This window comes from Carex rostrata, chromosome 22 (assembly GCF_964058835.1).
Source record: "Carex rostrata chromosome 22, lpCarRost1.2, whole genome shotgun sequence".
Classification (NCBI taxonomy): Eukaryota; Viridiplantae; Streptophyta; class Magnoliopsida; order Poales; family Cyperaceae; genus Carex; species Carex rostrata.
The window spans coordinates 1225785-1244104 of NC_135939.1; the positions used below are offsets into that span (position 1 = coordinate 1225785).

General features: G+C 33.6%; 2 protein-coding genes across 2 annotated transcripts; both read right to left on the reverse strand.

Annotated features, from left to right (window-relative positions):
* Positions 1 to 240: 240 nt before the first annotated feature.
* Positions 241 to 1665, reverse strand: LOC144573932 (non-specific lipid transfer protein GPI-anchored 29-like). Its single transcript, XM_078323708.1, has 2 exons — positions 795 to 1665; positions 241 to 692 (listed from the first exon to the last, which is right to left on the reverse strand). The coding sequence occupies exons 1-2, from the start codon at positions 1120 to 1122 to the stop codon at positions 406 to 408; spliced, it is 615 nt and encodes a 204-aa protein (XP_078179834.1). The 5' UTR covers positions 1123 to 1665; the 3' UTR covers positions 241 to 405.
* A 1242-nt stretch (positions 1666 to 2907) lies between these two features.
* On the reverse strand, positions 2908 to 9835 carry LOC144573931 (tRNA modification GTPase). Its single transcript, XM_078323707.1, has 10 exons — positions 9387 to 9835; positions 8448 to 8586; positions 8238 to 8359; positions 7185 to 7388; positions 7036 to 7095; positions 6367 to 6505; positions 5911 to 6029; positions 5602 to 5835; positions 5002 to 5199; positions 2908 to 3229 (listed from the first exon to the last, which is right to left on the reverse strand). The coding sequence occupies exons 1-9, from the start codon at positions 9795 to 9797 to the stop codon at positions 5005 to 5007; spliced, it is 1623 nt and encodes a 540-aa protein (XP_078179833.1). The 5' UTR covers positions 9798 to 9835; the 3' UTR covers positions 2908 to 3229; positions 5002 to 5004.
* Between the last annotated feature and the right edge of the window lie 8485 nt (positions 9836 to 18320).

Genomic DNA, 18320 nt, shown 5'->3' on the forward strand with positions numbered 1-18320 from the left:
TTTTAAATTTTGTTTATTATTTTTTAGATAGGTAGAAGATATGTAATGTGTAGTGATGGGATTTAACCACAAAGTGAAGTTCTAACCATAAGCTACAAACACACATTTAATATTTTTTAATAAGGAGGGGAATCATATAAAAACTTTTTAAAAAATGAAAAATTTCAACATACATGAATTAAAAAAATTTAATAACAAGGTGGCTAACCACTCTTGACAAGGCTGTAGATCCGCCCCCAGCAATCGTGCCTAAGAAATGCATAACTATGAATGCCAAATCCAGTGAAATTAATTGCAATCAAGTTGCAAATTTCAGAGTACATGCAAAAATGCCAAATCCAGAGAACTATGCTTGGTGAAAACAAAATTATAATACACTACACAAGTCTAAAACACAATCAGAAATTATAAGCATGCTATGAGAAACAATGTACAGATCAGGTTGAAACAGGTTGCACTCCATTTTTTGCCAATTGGTACTTCTGACGACCCAGAATACGGTGGTTGAAAATCAGGCAAGAAGGGCTGTGAGGAAGGAATTAGGGTATGTGGCAAAGACGGAGCAGGGGATAGATCTGGTGGAAATGTCGGTGCGTTATAAGGTGCTAAAATTGGTGTTGGAGATGGTGTTGGTGTTGTTTCCAGCCATGCAGGAGACGACGCATGCCATGGTGCTAACGGGACTGGAGAAGCTGCATCACAATAAATCTGATTATTAGGTGTATAATCAAATTTTTGTATTATACAATATATGCTAAAAATATGAAGATTCAAATTTCAAAGACAAGAATCACCTATATCACAAGGGGCTATTGGTGAAGAAACTATTTTGCAAACAGAAAGCAGAGAAAGCGCGCGTGAAACATTCATTTGTATGCCTAGCCGTGCTGCTTCAACAGAAGCTTCACATAAGCAAGTGTTACTCTGTTTCGCAGCAGATCCAAGCTCGATGCAACAAGCTCCGTCTTGCTGTGGATACACCATAGATCCTTCTAGAATAAAATCCAAACAGTCACTCAAACTAAAGAATGCGCCTGAACAATCCGTTGAAGTTTCGACACCATTCAGTATACACCAGAGAAGGAGAGAAACAAGGAGTAGATGTCTTTCTATTTGACCCATTTTAGGCAATGATGCATGTGTAATTGTTTATCCAATTATCAGTTAAAGGAATTTGAATTGATGGAAATGATTAATAACTTTGTGGGAAATAATGCTACGATTTGAATCACTTAATGGCCACCAAACATTAATATAATGTGCATAGGAGTAAATGTTTTTTTTTAAAGAGGAGAGCCCATCAGCCTAATAGTGTGTACTTTCATTTTCTTAAGCGCTTCAAGTTCCTTTTTAATTACTAATGACCATACAAGTTATACCGTTATAAAACAAAAGCAAGGGGTTTTCAGCTCTACGGGGTTACAAACGAAAAACAACATTATTTAGTAAAGCAATATAGAATTTACATCTGAAGCGGTCCGCTCAAACGGATGTTTAACAAATTAGTCAGAAAAATAAAGGCAGCAATTTTGAATGTAAATATTTTCATTGATTGATTTTCAAGTTTTCTTTGTTTTTTCTGAAATTTTCCAACTTCCCTCAAACTTTTAGCAAAATAAAAAGTAATATTATGGGGGAAATATATACTATACACGTGCCGCGCTTGACAGAGACATTTTCATTTGGTTCATTTTAGAAGATGATGCATGTGTACCAAATTTTCAGTTAAATAAATTTGGAGTAATAGAACTAATAAGTAACTTATTAAGAAAAATGATGCTACAATTTGATTCAAAAAGCTGTGCGCAATTTAGTGGTCGCTCACAGTTAATGGACTTCACCTGTGGCAGCCACTGCCAGGGATTTTTTTTAAAAAAAAAAACGCATGGGAAATTGGGAATAAATGCTATTTTTAAAGAGGAGACCAATGGTTTGGATTTGCATTTTGTTGAGCCCTTGAAGTTCCTTTACAACACTGGAAAGAATGCAAAAGAATTTTCAACTGTCAATAATACACCAAATTAACAAAAAAAGAAATAACATGTTCGGAACTCACATGAAGATTTCTTGAGAATTTTGAAAACAGTTTAGTGACTTACCTTCAATTTTACTAAAAAAAAACAAAAATTAAAAAAGAGTCTCTTGTGCTGAAACCTTTTCTTAGGAAATTTCCTGGGATGAAAATTATGTTCAAACCATATGATCCAAAAATATCCTTCGTTTAGGAGGTCACGGGACATTCATCTTTCTCCAAGAAAAAAAGAGGTCCTCTGTTGAGGAGGTTGAAAAAAAGAGGTCCTCTGTTGGCACTAAGGTTGATCAGGGTTAACAAGTAACAACAAATGGCAATATGAGAAGCCTACCGTTTTGGTAGTATGACCACTTATGAAAACCTGTTATGTATTATAAGTGAGACAGTATCTTCAGTGAATTAGCATCAAGAATTCAAGATTCAGGGGTATTAGTATTACTATTACAGCATATAAATTTCCTACCAGTTCTGCCTTAACATCGACTAGGGATCCAGTAAGGTCATACCAATTGTTATATAACTTGTTAACTTGTATACCCAGTTACTTTTTGTTTTTCATTTTTACCCATTACTAAGGAGAATAAACTATAATTCACGGCAAACCATTGTTTCCTACCACATTGTTATTTGACCTGGAGATTTGTTCATGAAATGACCATTTCACCTATTATCAAGTATTCTGTCCTCTCAGGCAATATCAATTCTGAATTCTGACCTTTAGTAAATAAACAAACAAGAAGAATTTAGTACCGAGAAAGGAGGAAAGAACAATATGTGCTTCTCCTGGTACAACTAATGCATAGTTAAGTAGGAATCTTTACATGCAGAACACTATGACCAAGAAGTATGATAGAGAGAAAACCAGGATACCATAATGCACAAGATAAATTATTCCAGGAACTGGAATAACATTGGCTAAATATTTATTTGATAATGTAAAGAAAATCCAATTTACCATTCTTAAACATTCTATATTTAAGCCCCATCCAAGTAATCGACATTTGTTCTGGTATTATCAACATAATGCTTCAATGAAGCTTCTGGTTGATAATAGGTTGCAGCTTTCAGCATGAACAAACTTTTGATGACATTTGAGCAACTGATACTCAAGCACTTCACAAATTTTGACCTCCATCAGTGCTGCATCCACCAGCATAATAAGCAGTGTTGCATAACGTATACACTTATGCAAGGAATCTACGGGAAAAAAAAAATAGTAAAATAACATAATCTGCAAAGTGAGTTCATAAGATCAGGTGCACAGTAATTTTAAATTTTTAGTTCTGAGGGTCACTTGGGAAAAAAAGAAAAAACAAGGTTTAGAAGACAATGTAAAAAAATAAAATAAAATAAAAATATCCACCATTCACTGTGAAATTACGAGAACCCCCACCCAGTCCACCCTAACTCGCAAATTGTATCAGAAATATGAAAAAACCCAACAAAAACCTATACCCAAACTTTTAAAAAATGCGATTACATTTTCCATTAAATTGATTAAATGGTTTTTGGATTCCCGGCTTTAATATTCTCCAAAGTCATTTCACCCTTAAATGGCGATTAAACATCAATTAAACTGATTAAACCATTCAACAGCACCTAGCTATTAAATGCCGCTAACCTTTTTCGAAAGCTTGCCTATACCAAATATTATCAATAGAAATTTATTCAGCTAATTATAAACAACAAGAATCATATATCTCAACCCCGCACTCTTTAAATAACCAACATAAATTTCATTTAACTAAATTCCTCTTGTTCTTTGTCTCATTTTTCTAAAATGAGTTTGAGTCCTTGCAATTATAAATTAGATCCAAGGTTAGGCCATAGTAGGGCCAAAACTGCTGGAAATTACAATTTTAAACCTAAGTTTCACAAATACACATGCAAGTATCATATCTAACATGATGAGAATATGCGACACTACAACATTTTCTAAAAACTTAGGATATGATACACCTATAATATATATGCTATAATTATCCTCACAAGGAATCTACTTTTGTCAAAAATATCAACTTTTCTTTCTTCTAATTTTTAAAATGTAAAAAAAAAAAATCTTACAAACCTTAAAAATATGAAAGCACAATGCTTCTTTTTCAAGAGATTATCAATTTTAAAAAAATTTAAAAATGTAAGATATTACAAATGAATTAATTGTGCAGAAAGGAGCATAAAGAAACCTATATATGTTTTGCAAGGGTTGTAATCTAAAACTTTGGTTTGGTCTTTTGAACATCAAGTGGAGCTGCAAAAGCTGAGCTCATGGGTAATTGTGCAGAAAGGAGCATAAAGAAACCTATATATGTTTTGCAAGGGCTGTAATCTAAAACATTGGTTTTGTCCTTTGAACATCAAGTGGAGCTGCAAAAGCTTTGAGCTCATGGATAAGTGCAAAAGACAAAAGGTTAATTTAATTAGAATCAGCTATCTGTCTCCCGGGGCATTTCTTCCTGTGTTTCGTCCATATGTGTGAACCCTTTACAATTTCAAACTTATACAGGATTCACACTAAATTTTAGTAGGGTTTACCTTTTTACCCTAATTTATTTGAATTGGGATTGCTGTAGTCCCACAACAGCTGTTTTAATTCTCTGAATGCAAGGGCTCCGGACTTTGACAATCACTCGCAACAGGCGGGGGTCTGTGCGAGGCTACTCCAGTCCAGCCATCCGTGTGCAGATCGACGCTCAGGACATATCTTTGACCGTATTGGCCAAAATACAAATTTAAAAATTAAATTTGCCCCAGGGTGTATCTCATACGTATGATTCAATCACAAACCTGTGACATAGTTGTGAAGTCTATGGAAGATCCCAGTAGTTCGCATCTTGTCTGTTTTGCGAATGGTGCGGTTTTTGCAATACTAAAATTATTGGGTGTTCTTTTGCAAATATGAACAAATTGATGCACTTTAGTTCCTTATATATTGATTTTTAGGCAAGAAAATGAACATAACACAATCTGACCTCTCATTTGCCAATGCAGAATTTGCTAAAGATGCTTGTTAAAACCTCTTCAGAAATGTCATCCCCGCTAATTTGGCCAAGTGCCAGGGCAGCTTCCCTCAAGTCTATTGTCCAAAAATCCATTGGCAACTGCTCTTCTATAGATGTATGGAGCCTAGAAAAAGCCTCTTGTGCCCTTAGTAGCTGCTCAAATTGCCTCTGATAATATGCAATTATTTAGACTTGTAGTTAAGATAAAGTTGCTCCAAATAAAAGGGGATAAAAATATCAGAGTAAGACAAGTGATGCATATGACACCACAGTATCATTCATTTCCAAAATTAGGCCCATAATCTCAATTTTTCACAAGCTCGAATGAATAACCTTTTGATTAAAGAATATTTCCACCAAATTGGGTCATTGCCGGTCATTACTAACCAGGGTCCATTAACTAAATAATATAAGAGGACAGAAAGTAACACAAAATAAAAATATTTTGGGGTTAATATGAGAAAATTAAAATTCAGATGGTAGTTTTAGATTGAGAAATTAATATTTTCCTGAAAAAGAAAAAAAAAATTTGCCGGAAACAAATACTTACAAATAAATGTTAGAACTAACCTGATTTACAGTCCACTTGCGACCCCCTGAAGAAATGGGCTCAAGGCCCCTTACTTCTAGCACGGCTTTCTCCAGTTCAGAAATGCCTTCACCAGTAACAGCACATGTTTGCACCACCTTCTTGAAAAACCCACTACAGGTCTCCTCAAGAGGTCTAATTGAATCTATTGGTGCACAATCAACCTTATTGATCACTAGTATCGTAGGAGTTGTCATTGCTTGATGGGCTGATTTCTGGTATTTTAAAAAGAATTTAGATAGTAGAAACTTCTCAAGAATGAGTACAAAATTAAGACGACTTTAAAATACCTGACTCGTCATAATATGTTCAATTAGCTTTGCATCCTCTTCGCTCCATCCATCAATGGCACTTATTGCCATGATGATAACATCTGCTGCCAGCGCAGCAGCTTCTGACCTTTTTACACCTGTTTGAGTAACAAAATATAGAGAAAAAGTTTAAAATTTGCAACATTATTATAACCATGAAATTTGTAACTAGAACCAGTGAAGAATCAGTAAGCCTTGGTCACAAAATTATGCAAGAAAGAAATCTAATTTATTGTCAACATTGTATTAATATAATTCTCAACTGAGAAAGTATTATTGACTTGAGGCCTCAATCAAAATTCATCAATGCGATGAAAACCAAAACAAGCCCACGCCGCTCTATACCAGTAAAGAAATCAAAACTATACCAGAACTCTGTCTTGCAATCAATGATTAACATAAATTTACTAATGCTTGACTGGGTGACAAGCTCACCAATTTTTTCTACAATATCATCTGTTTCTCTGATTCCGGCAGTGTCAAGCAGTGTGGCAGGGAGACCATGTATTGATATATTGGCTTCAACTACATCCCTCGTAGTTCCCGCAATTTCAGTAACAATCGCCCTCTCACTCTGCACGCTATTACAAGAAATTTCAGAATTAAATAACACATCATATCATCACAACTGCCTGTAAACTCGTAAATTACAAAGAGATCAAGAACAAGAAGCAAAGGCTTATATACAAAAGTCATGTGTGCCTCTACAGAAAATGAAAAACATCTTCCATCTACCTTAGACCTTGGCAAAATTAAATTTAACAATATGACCCCTCAAACACAGTGCATAGCACCAAACTTCTAGCCATTATTTTTAAAAAATAGTAAAATGATCATGTTACTCCTCTCTTCCTCTCCTTTTGTGTAATAATTTTAGGTGATTAAAGAGGGGCAGTTTGGTCAAATTTTGCAACAAATGTTGGTCGGGAAGCAGAGGATATTTCTCATTTCCTATTTCTGATATTTGGGTTTATGCATTCCAATTAGAGGGGATATAAATGATATTTTCATGGCTACATTTGAATTTAGTAATAGAAAAAAGGGACACGAATATAGAATATAGAATATAGATAATATGCTCAGATAAATTTTTAAATGACTTACTTTGCTCCAAGCATTCAGCAAGCTTGACTTCCCAACATTCGGCCGGCCGATGATAGCTATCTGACAGAAAGACAAGCAGCTTCTTCACAAAACATGCAACAAAATGAGATTTAAATTACAAGTAAATTTGCAATTTTGAATAATAATACCTGTATGCCAGACTGCAATAGTTTATCGTAATTAGCAGTGTCAAGAGCATCCTGCACGTCACGTTGCATAACACTGATTTTCTCTATCAGAGATGGCAAATTCAAGGGTGGCAACTCATCTTCAAAATCCAGACGAGCTTCTATTTCAGTAAGCAGTTCGATGCATTGCATTCTTAGCGATTTTACCAGTGAAGAAAAGCCACCCTGTATAGGAGTACGGAAGAATAAAACCCATTTTATCAGAAGAAAAGGGAAAATAACCAAATGGCTAAGGACTGAAATTCAGGATGCCCCACATGCACGGTTGGCAATTAGACATGACCAAGTATGTGTCATGCCGTGACCAAATTGGGATGGACGGTCACAATACGTAAATGGTCTCACAGCACATTAGTCATGCCGTGTCCAAAAGCAACTGGTCACGTTTAACTATTTGTTTTCATATTTAAGTTAGTTTATTCATAATTCACCATTAGATCAAGATCTAACTGTCCCGATCATACGTGACTGCCATGACCACGTGCTGTGCCATGACCAGACCAGTTCGCGTGCCGTGCCAATTTCCAAAGAATGGTCATGCCGCACGAATGGTCACGGCACAGGACACGTGAGTCACAACACATGACCAGCACACGTGCCGTGATGTATTTGGTCATGGCGTGACTTTTTTCATCCCTGGGCGGCAAAGGGCCTGGTCAGGTCAAAGTCATATAATTTTAAAATGAAATATTACCTGACTCATTTGATTTATATGCCAGGCTAGTAGTCAAATAGTCAATTATATTATAAGTTTGGATAACACGCTGAACTTTGCTCTTATTAATAATTTCTTAATAAAAATTACCAGGTTAACTAGTCAATGCTTCATTGTAACAAAAGTGCAGCTTCAGAGCCTTTAAAATCTGGTTAGGCAAGCATAGCATTCTTATACCAAAAAAAAAAAAAAAAAAAAAACCAAATTGTCTTTGTTCTGACCTGCACTGTACCGTTTAAACCAGCATTATTTTTTAACCAGGTAAACTCTTTCGTTGGGTCAAGAATTATAAGACATACCTGCATACCAGCTAAGGCTGAGTCAGCTGCAGCAGCTGACTTGGCAGAAATCAATCTACTAATGCTCTCGGCTTGAGAAAGATCCAGTCTCCCATTGAGAAAAGCACGTAGAGTAAATTCTCCTGTAAGGATGTCAAGTCTACCATAAGACCAAGAAAACTCATAATCAATGGTAATTGTTTTTTACCAAATTAAAAATGGTTGACTAACCAGGCTCAGCGAGTGTTGCCCCTGCCTCTAAGCAAGCTCTCAACACACGGTGTAAGCATACGTCATTCCCGTGACACTGGAGCTCGACAACATCTTCTCTGGTGTAAGATCTCGGTGCCAGCATTGGCAATGCCAGGACCTACATCAAAATTTTCAGAAGGAATTATGTTTGGTGGAGGACTAAAGTTAAGGAGGCCTAAGTTGGTTACTCCCATTTAGGCCGGCCTAAATTATTCATGTTTAGTTGAGTAAAATTTGCAAATAGTCACTGACAATGAATTCAGGATGCAACACAAAATTAAGACACCTAGGTAGGTGCTTTAGTTTAGGCCAACCTAGCTTCAGACTTATGCCTAGTTAGGCAAGCCTATTTTATGCCCCTTTGGTGGAATAACTGAGGCCTAAATCATGAAATCCTTATTTCATGGTGCAATTGATCATTGCTCCCACAAATTTATCACACATTTGTAGCGCCGCATCATTCCAGACGTAACTTGACTGTCTCCTTAATAACTCTTTTGAAAAAAGTCATTCTAAGAAAATGCATGTTCTAGTTTGCATTGGGAACTGTACTTCTATTATTCTCTTTTCTTTTTCCTCCTTCGTGTTTGGGGGTTGTTGGTTAAAAGCCAAGTTATTAACAGCTATGCAAGCTAATTTAATTTCTTCAAACAAACTAAATACATGCCTCATTATAACGACTTCTTTAATAAATAAGCAGCTTTAACTTGAACAGACACTGGGGAAGCCCAAGTATTAGGCTATAAAACCTGTGGATCTTGGTTTTTAACAGTTGCATACATTTAGCTAATTTTATGTGTACCAAAATTCAAACTAACTGAACTGATAAAAGAAAGGAAAAAACGAAAACAAAACAAAAAAACAAAAGGCAAAAAAATCTAAAAGAAACAACCCAGTTGAAGAACAAGTACTAGGTACCTCATCTATGACATTGCCATCTTTGTCCAGTACATAGCCATACTCGACAAAATGGCTTCTTGGCCTCCAAGCAACAGTCCCACCCTCCTCTTTCGACCTCTTAACGGGTCGAAACACCTGACCCGCAACTGCAATGGCAGTGGGGCCAGACAGTCGTACAATCCCGACCGCAGCAGGACCCCCTCCTAGCGGGGTTACGACAGCTGCTATGGTGCCCGACCCCACTTCTCGTTTGCCCGAGAAAGAGCCCGTAGTTCGCTCATCTTGGGTAAGAACTACGGTTCTAGGTGAAGTGGAAAATATTTGGCACTGGCGGAGGTGAGAGAGAAAGGGGGCTTTGGTAGGGTTTAGAAAGAAATGTTGGGGTTTTGGTTGTCGCCATGGGAGGAGACGGATAAGAGCAAGAGCCATTGGTTTGGGTTTTACGCGCAGGTGGGAATTCAGTCTTGACTCTTTCGCAACAGCCGAGAGAAAAGAACGTTGGATTAAAATCCTCCGTTAAATTAGGTTAAAATGCCTAATTAAGTAATTATACATCAAAAACATTTTTCAGAAGATTTTAGATCGTTAAAAAACAATAATTTTGCCTAATTTTGTTTCGTGTTGTTTGACTTTGGATCGTTTAGAGGTTGGGTTGGTTTGGATTTCGAATTACCCAGCTTCTGGTCATCTTGGGTTTTGGATTTTAAGTTCGGATTTCGGATCGAATCAACTTGTATTTTAAGTTGAGTAAGGCTTAGATCTTATGGATAACATAAAGCTAATCGTGTTATGGTCTAAACAATTTATCATATAAATTTTAAATTTTAATTTAAGTAACTTAATAAATTAGTTACATAATGACTCGTAAAATATTAATTTTTTTTATTTTTGAGATATTTTTATTATTTTTTAGATTTATGAATAATGACAAAAAAATGACTTAAAAATAAAACAAAATTATTAATATTTTAGACTATTATTTGTCATCTTTTATAAGTCATAAAAATAGTAAGAAAATTTTCAAAAAAAAGTTAAAATTGATACTCTACAAGTTTATTATATAATCAATTTATTGAGCTACTTAAATCGAAACTTAAAGTTATACAATAAGTTTTTAAGGTCATAATACGAATGACCTTATGCTATTCATAGCACTCAAGCCTTGCTCTTTTAAGTTGACCAGTTTCACAGTGAGTGTAACGTTCGAGAATATAGAAGAAAATGAGTGTTATTGGGAGACATTTAGCAGCACTATAGAATACTTATATTTAGGCAATCCAAAATTACAATATCTATCGCATTAATTTCCAATCAATTATAATCAATCAATTAAATTTGATTTTATGTTATAGGAAAGCCTAACGGCTAGTACAATAATTAGAAAAATATTATAACAGTTAGTTAGCCTATATAAACCCCTGTTAGCAATGTAATGAACAATTAATCAATCAATCAATCAAATATTTCTTCTTTATATTCTATCTCAAATTCTAACAGGGGTAATTGTAGATTGTTCGGCTCGAGGTCTTTTTATTTTTATTTTTGTTAAATCTTGTCGGCTATTAATTGTACATTAATTTATTAGATAAGTTCAGTACTTGTAAGGTTTTTTCCTTTTTTTTAATAAATGGACCGACCTTGTGCCTCTTTTTAAAAAAAAAAAATTATTAGATAAGTGATCGATTGCAAAAAAATGTATTTATGCATCATTTCAGTTCTTCATACCAGCAACACGTAGATCAGTAGATTGTCAAAAATTGTACTAAACGAAATTGAGCTAGATAGTCTACCTATTTTTTTTTAATATCCTCAATTAAATACAAAATTACAAAGTTGTTCTCGGATTCCAAAATTCCTGGCGATCCTAACACCTTGTTTGGATGGAGAGTAGATGGAGGGAGGGAATGGAAAGAAACAAAAACTTTCCGTTGAATTGTGTTTGGTTGATAAAATTATGTCGGAGGTAAAGGGTACAGGAGATGAAAGATTTAACCTTGTATCATTATAATTAATATAATCGGTTTTCCTTCCAAATTGGAGTGTAACAGATGGAAATAAATTTTGTTACAAATATTTTTAGAAAAAATGACACAAATGCCCAGCCCTATATCTAACATATATAATTCTCATACAATATTTTTTTCTCAAACCTACAACAGTCAACAGTCACCGAATTTCTCATTAACCTCATAAATTTTAATCAACCAAACAAGAAATAAGATGGAAATAAAAGTTAAATTTATTTTCTCTTATTAATCATCCAAATACAAAAAGGTTAAATATGTTAATCTTCCTTTCTATTCCATTTCATTCCCTTCTATTCTTTACCTCCCATTCCTTCCTCTACTCTCCATCCAAACAGGGTGTAAAAGAAAATGGATCGTCAGGAATTCTGGCGGCCAAGGCATTTAAAAAAAAAGAAAAAAGAAAAGAAAAAGAAACTGAGGGCAACATTGTGATTTTGTATTTAATTGAGGGATATCTATAAAAAAAATGTGGATCCATAGATTCCTAACATTATTTCCATACAAACAAACTCGGCAATAGGCTGGTTTGAAGCAAAAATCTTGCACCTGATTTGAGCATTGGTCTTCTTAAATTGGCCCAATAGGCTGTTTGAAGTTATGGTTTGAACTGTGAAGCATATTAAAATCTTGCTATTTATTGTGTTCTTTAAGAAAAACGAAGCCCATAAGAACTTTCCAAAAATCACGATTCTTTCTGCCTATTAAATGCTAAACAGTGTTTTGTTGGGAAGGCCACAAAACATAAATTGGGCCTTTGTTCTCTATTTTTTTTTTAATATATTTTTGGGGGTTTCAAACTTTCCGGCTCTGACTACAAATTGGAAAATCCCTTCAATTTAATGCAATGAAATTACCCGCATTAATGATCTCACTGCACTCCTGGAACAACACTATGCATATTCCCATAATCCCATGGTGCATTAATACTATTTTACCAGGACACAAAAACAAACAGTACAAAAAAGTATAAAAAAAGGCATCCATGATCCATGTCCACATGGTGTGAGAAAGAAGTGGTGCAACTAAACCTATAATTATGTACACATGCATTACACAGTATTTAAAACAGTGGATGTCCGAAGCTTTTTTTTTTTAAATAAAGCAAATAGTAAGTAGCAGAGAGAGCATTTAATTATTTGGTCCAGACTGCAGCGTACATTCGGTCTAGTGTTCTACAACTTCAATTTTAATATTAATTTTCACCACATTTATACTGTACCGATTACCGAACAATTAAAATATATTGAGAATCTATGTAATACCAGGAGAATTGGTTTAAAAGCTTCAAGCCAGCCTCCCTACTTTTTTTTTCATTAATTAATTAGTTCAAGTACAGTTAGTGAAGTTCATAATTACAGTAATAAATTCTCTAATTAAATTCCCAGGTTCATTCACTGCTAATAAAACCCTTCAAGATATGGCATTTTTAGTTATGCCATCATGTTACTTTTTAGGGGCCAGATCTAGGGGTGGCAACGAGCTGGCTCGTCCGAGTTACAAGTGATCTGATTTTAAGAGTTTGAGCTAAAATCTCAACTTGAAATTATCACGAACTGAACTAAGTTAACTCGCGAGCTGGTTCGTCGGGTCAGGTTGGACCTTGTTTTAATAAAAAAAAAATTATACAAACTTTTTTAACCAAGTTAAACCGAGCTGAACAGTATAAAATACACACAAATTCACAAATTAATACCTAATCGAGCATGCTCACGAACTGGCGAATGACCTAGGTCTCAACTTGAACTCATTAATTATGAACTAAACTAGTGCCGAACTGACTCGTTAACAGCTCGATCGGCCGAGTCACGATTGAACGACAAACTACAAACTTTTTTGCCACCCATATATAGCCAGATCCGAGAACATTTTTTCAAAGCATATCCTGCAACTTTGTTGTATTTTCTTTCCTTTTTGATAGACCATGCTTCGAGAATAGCCAGATAAGAGAACCAGTTAATTTATTCGCACACTACATAAAGACAACTCAGTTACAAACAAACAAATAGTTGACTTGTTGAAATATTGACCTCAGCAAAGCTTCCTGAAACATCGATGCATGCATGCAAAGGATGTACGGGCAGTCCGTCAGTCCCTGTTTGGTGCATGGTTTCATAGCTCCGCTACATATTACACATTTATGTGTACCTGTTTTGTCTTCTATATTATCAGCACAGATCCAGCTACACATTTATCTGTACCTGTTTTGCATGTCTTCTATATTATCAGCACAGATCCAGAGATTTACAGAGGCATGCAAATAGATAAAGTGACGTATACTGCACATACATTGATCATCTTGATTAGTTTCAGGGAATTAGAATTATTCTATTAATTGACAGAGCAGTGATTTACTGCAATAATTACATGTAGGTATGGAATTTCCGGCACTTAAATATAAATATTAATTAAACTCTGCATAGGAATCGGGGACGGTCGACGGTCTGATGGATATCGGATCAAATTTTGTTCGATGTCTATCAAGAGCTATCCGAATCTCATTAAGATTTGTACGGACAAATTTATGATTTGCATTGATTAAATGTGCACGAATCATAATGTTGGTTGTTGGTTTTCATCAAACTCTTTACTTGGTTTAAAACTTTAAATGATCATATCAATAGTACTCAAAGAATCATGTTTGAGATTCGGATAAGATAAGATACAGGGACATATATATAGCCAACATAAATTAAAGATTGCTAGGAAGAAAATAATGGGCCACCAGTATATATATTTGTCCAATTAAGGCATAAGCTCGCAAATGGGATCGAATCTCCTGCCCCCCCTGGGGGCAGGAATTTTCTGCCCCCAGAGTCACTGTTAGTGGGCCCCCTAAACTCTAAACTCTAAACCCGGCCCCACCCACCCTAAATCCGACCCCACCCCGCAGTGACTGAGGGGGCAGGAAAATCCTGCACCCCGGGGGGCAGGTGATCTGCTTCCCTCGCAAATACTTTTGTTTACAAGCAAGCATGTTTGTCAAATTAATGGGCCAGGGGCAACTATACCATTGCCACAACGTGATTCCAGGAAAACAAGAGAACAACTTTTGGAAGTGAGATAAATTAAATAGCTAGAAGAGCATTCAAATAGTTCTATTTTTTTTTTAACTTTTTAATAACAAAAGATTTAAAATTTATATATCTAAATAAAATGTTGTTAGATTTGATTACATGTACAAAAAAATTATCACTTTTAGATTTGATTTTATGTGAATCATTAAGTTGAAAAAATAATGTTTATTTATCCACATTGGTATATTTTTGCAAGCTCTTGTTACTAATTAAAATAAAATTAAAATTTTATAATATATTACGTGTGAATAGGAAAAATAATATTGATCATATCTAATTATTTTCCAAAAAAAATATTCTTACCATTTAAAATAAAAAATAAATTAAATAACCACAATCAGATTAGAATTTTATTTTTGACACAGCCGTAGTTTCAAACTACGGACATAAATTGAGTGTTCGCAGCTTGAAGCTGCAAACAAAATGTTTTTTTTTTGTCACCACAGCTTCAATTTTTTTTTTATTAAAGCCGTTGCTTTGATTTTTGTGGGATTCAGTTCAAATCAAGCTTCTAAATAACGTTTATAGCGGTGTATCGGGGAGACAAAAAAAAAAGCTTTAGCGAATAGCAGAGCTATAGCGAAAGCTATTATAAATAGCGTTTTTTTATTTCAAAAATTATATTTTATATTTCTACTAATAGTAAAAAGAGTGATGCTTCTATGGACATAAGAGCCTATTTGTAAAATGAATATATTTTTATTTTCAAAGTTCAAACAGCCGATCCGAACCGTTCATCTTGTTCTCCATATTAATATATCTTTGGAGACCAAATTTTACATTTTTCTGAATTTATTTACTATTTATTAAGATGGGTATAAAAAATATCAAATTCAGACCATTGAATTTTGTACCCATCTTAATAAATAGTAAAAAAAAACAGAAAAATGAAAAATTTGGTCTCCAAGCACATATTAATATGGAGAACAAGATGAACGGTTCGGATCGACTGTTTGAACTTTAAAAATAAAAATATGTTCATTTTACAAATAGGTCCTTATGTCCATAGAAGGCTTTGCCTAGTAAAAATGTCTCATCAAGAAAAAAAATATCAAATTAATTAAGAAGTTCTAATATTATTCATATTAAACCAATACAAAGCTCAAATTGTCATTCAAAATATCCCTAATTCAAAAACTATCGATATATTTTATATTCAAAATATACCACTACCATATATGAATGCATGATACAAAATTTAATTGATATAGCGGTATAGCCCGCACATGTTCCATTGTATTGATATAGCTTAATAAAGTAAAAAAAAAAAACAATCTAGATATTAAGGCCCATTAAAATTGCAAAATCATAACCCATGTAGCATAGCGGACCGCTATTGCCGCTACGCGCTATAGCGGTCGTAGCTTGATTAGCGCAGTTTTAGCCCGTAGCTTAGCTTTCTGGGTCCAAAACCGCTATAGCTAGCTATTTAGAAGCTTGGTTCAAATTAAACCGGAACATAGGCAGACAGATGGTAGCAGAAATTTATTACTGAAAACCCAAAATGAATTGTCCGCAGTTTGAAACTGCAGTCGTGTCAATAGTGAAATTAGATTAAATCATAGTTATTTGGTTTTAACTTTTTTTAAGATGGTATATATAATTTAATTTTTTTGGAATTGATTTACTTTTATATTTAAGTTTTAAATTTTAAGTTATCATAGCTTAAAAATTAAGCCGTAATAAATTCGAATGCATTTGAACCCTTCAAGATAGAGTAAAGGAATAAAAACATAAATTAATTTCATCTCTGTTAATGTAATAGTAATCAAAAATATATCTTTGGTCGGCATAACTAAGAATTAATGTTGACAAAAGATTCTATACGAAATGAGGAGAGTTTAAATGTCTTTATTTTTTGTGCTTCTACCATACTTTTATTTTTAATAACTTTTATAAGTCTAACTTTAAAACTTAAAAGTCAAAATAAAATTGTTAGATGTGATCTATATTATTTTCTCTATGTGCTCATAAAAAATTACCACATTTCAATTTTATTTTTATGTGAATCAATAAGTTGAAACTTCGACTTTTAGAAATTATCCACATTAGTACATTTTTTAGAAACTCTTGATAACAACCAAAATAAAATTGAAATATTATAATTTTAATTTCGCACGTGTATAGATAAAATGATGTAGATCATATCCAACTGTTTTATTTAAACTTCTAAATTTTAAATTTTAAGTTATTAAAGATTTAAAAAATGAAAATACAGTAGGCACAAAAAATAGAGATATTTGAAGCCTCCCGTTACAAAATTAAATATTTTATCCATTCAAATAATTAATCACTATTCATAAGAAAAGAAGTAGTCATTATAAGTAGTCATTATGTCAGGGGCAAAGTTGATATTTTCAGCTTTTGCTGGGATGTATATGAGGTTGTAACAATTTACCCGGCATATCCATGAAAGAGCAAGCACCTTGTATGAAAAAGCTACACATGGCATTAGCAAAGGAGCATCTGTAAAAGAAGTCATACAGTGAATTCATTTTAGCTTGGATCCTCTATATATTACCTTTTTATTAGCATGCTAGATTATCTTCTCTGACCATTTATTGTTTAAATTTTTTTATTTCTTGAGATTATTTTGAAATGGTGAACATTTACTTTGTTTATTTATTTTTTGTAGAAAGTATTTTATGAAAATTACAAATATAATTAAATTTTTTGCTTAAAATCTTCTCGAGTTTCCGACAAAATTCAATTAGAATTAACATTCTTAGGCTACAAATTTAATAAATAACTTTCTTGTTGGTATGTTACCTATCTTAACGTTGGCTTATAGTTTGTAATTTGTATGATAAATTTTCTTTAGGCACGCCATCACTAATTCTAAAGACTTCAAAATGCCTTGTCATATGCACTTGTTATCTAACAGACTAACACATATAATAATATTATAAGAACATCATAAAAAAAATGTTTAATATCTTTTTTTTGAAAACCTTCACAGAGTCTACAAGATCGTGAGGGAGAATCAAACTCTTGACCTTTGGGCAACCAACAGTCTTAGGACTCTTTTACTAGCCAACTGTGCTACCTCCCCCTCAAAAGAAAATGTTTAATATCACTAAAAACTAAAAGACATTCATATATAGGTATTTTCTTAATCAACATTTAACAGTAATAGTAGACAAATACACTGTAATTGTATACAACTTTATTGAAAAAAATTACCCCCTAAAACGAGAGAGATATGGACTTCACAATAACATGTTTTTGTATAATTTTAACATAATATTATTTTATGTTTTAAGATAGACATATTAACTTCTTAGTATGTGCAGTATTAGTTTCTTTATATTACAAAATGCACGCCGCATTATTTCTGACTAGAGGTGCTACTTTTACTCAATTATCCGGATCTGATTTGGAACCGAACCGGATCTGACTCGGATCTGATTAATTTGGATAGGGTATGGTTTAAAAAATATAACCGGTTAAATTATAGATACGGTTACAAAATTAATAATTTAATATCCGATCTGGATCCGAACCGGAACCGATACTGTAATGAGTAGGATATGAGTTTCATTTAATTATATGACCCATAACCGAACCCAACCCGATACCCGTATAAATACCTGATAAAACATATATTAATAACTATTAATATATAAAAATACAACTTTGCATATTAATTTTTTCAAAAGCCGTGGTGAGCCTAGTATTTTTTCACAACTTGAATGTGAGAAAATATAATGCAGTCACATATTTGCTATATTTATACGCACAAATGTATATTAAATTTATTCCTTCCGTAATAGCCACATTAATTTTTTGAATGAAATTTATTACTATGAATACATCATTTAATATTTGCCTTAATATCCTCTGCATAATAA

Coding starts and splice junctions, on each gene's coding strand:
- LOC144573932 (XM_078323708.1), bottom strand. CDS start 1,122: ATGGGTCAAATAGAAAGACATCTACTCCTTGTTTCTCTCCTTCTCTGG. Junction 693..794: donor AATAGCCCCTTGTGATATAG/GTGATTCTTGTC, acceptor ATTGTGATGCAG/CTTCTCCAGTCCCGTTAGCA.
- LOC144573931 (XM_078323707.1), bottom strand. CDS start 9,797: ATGGCTCTTGCTCTTATCCGTCTCCTCCCATGGCGACAACCAAAACCC. Junction 8,587..9,386: donor ATGGCAATGTCATAGATGAG/GTACCTAGTACT, acceptor ATTTTGATGTAG/GTCCTGGCATTGCCAATGCT. Junction 6,506..7,035: donor TGCTGAATGCTTGGAGCAAA/GTAAGTCATTTA, acceptor AATAGCGTGCAG/AGTGAGAGGGCGATTGTTAC.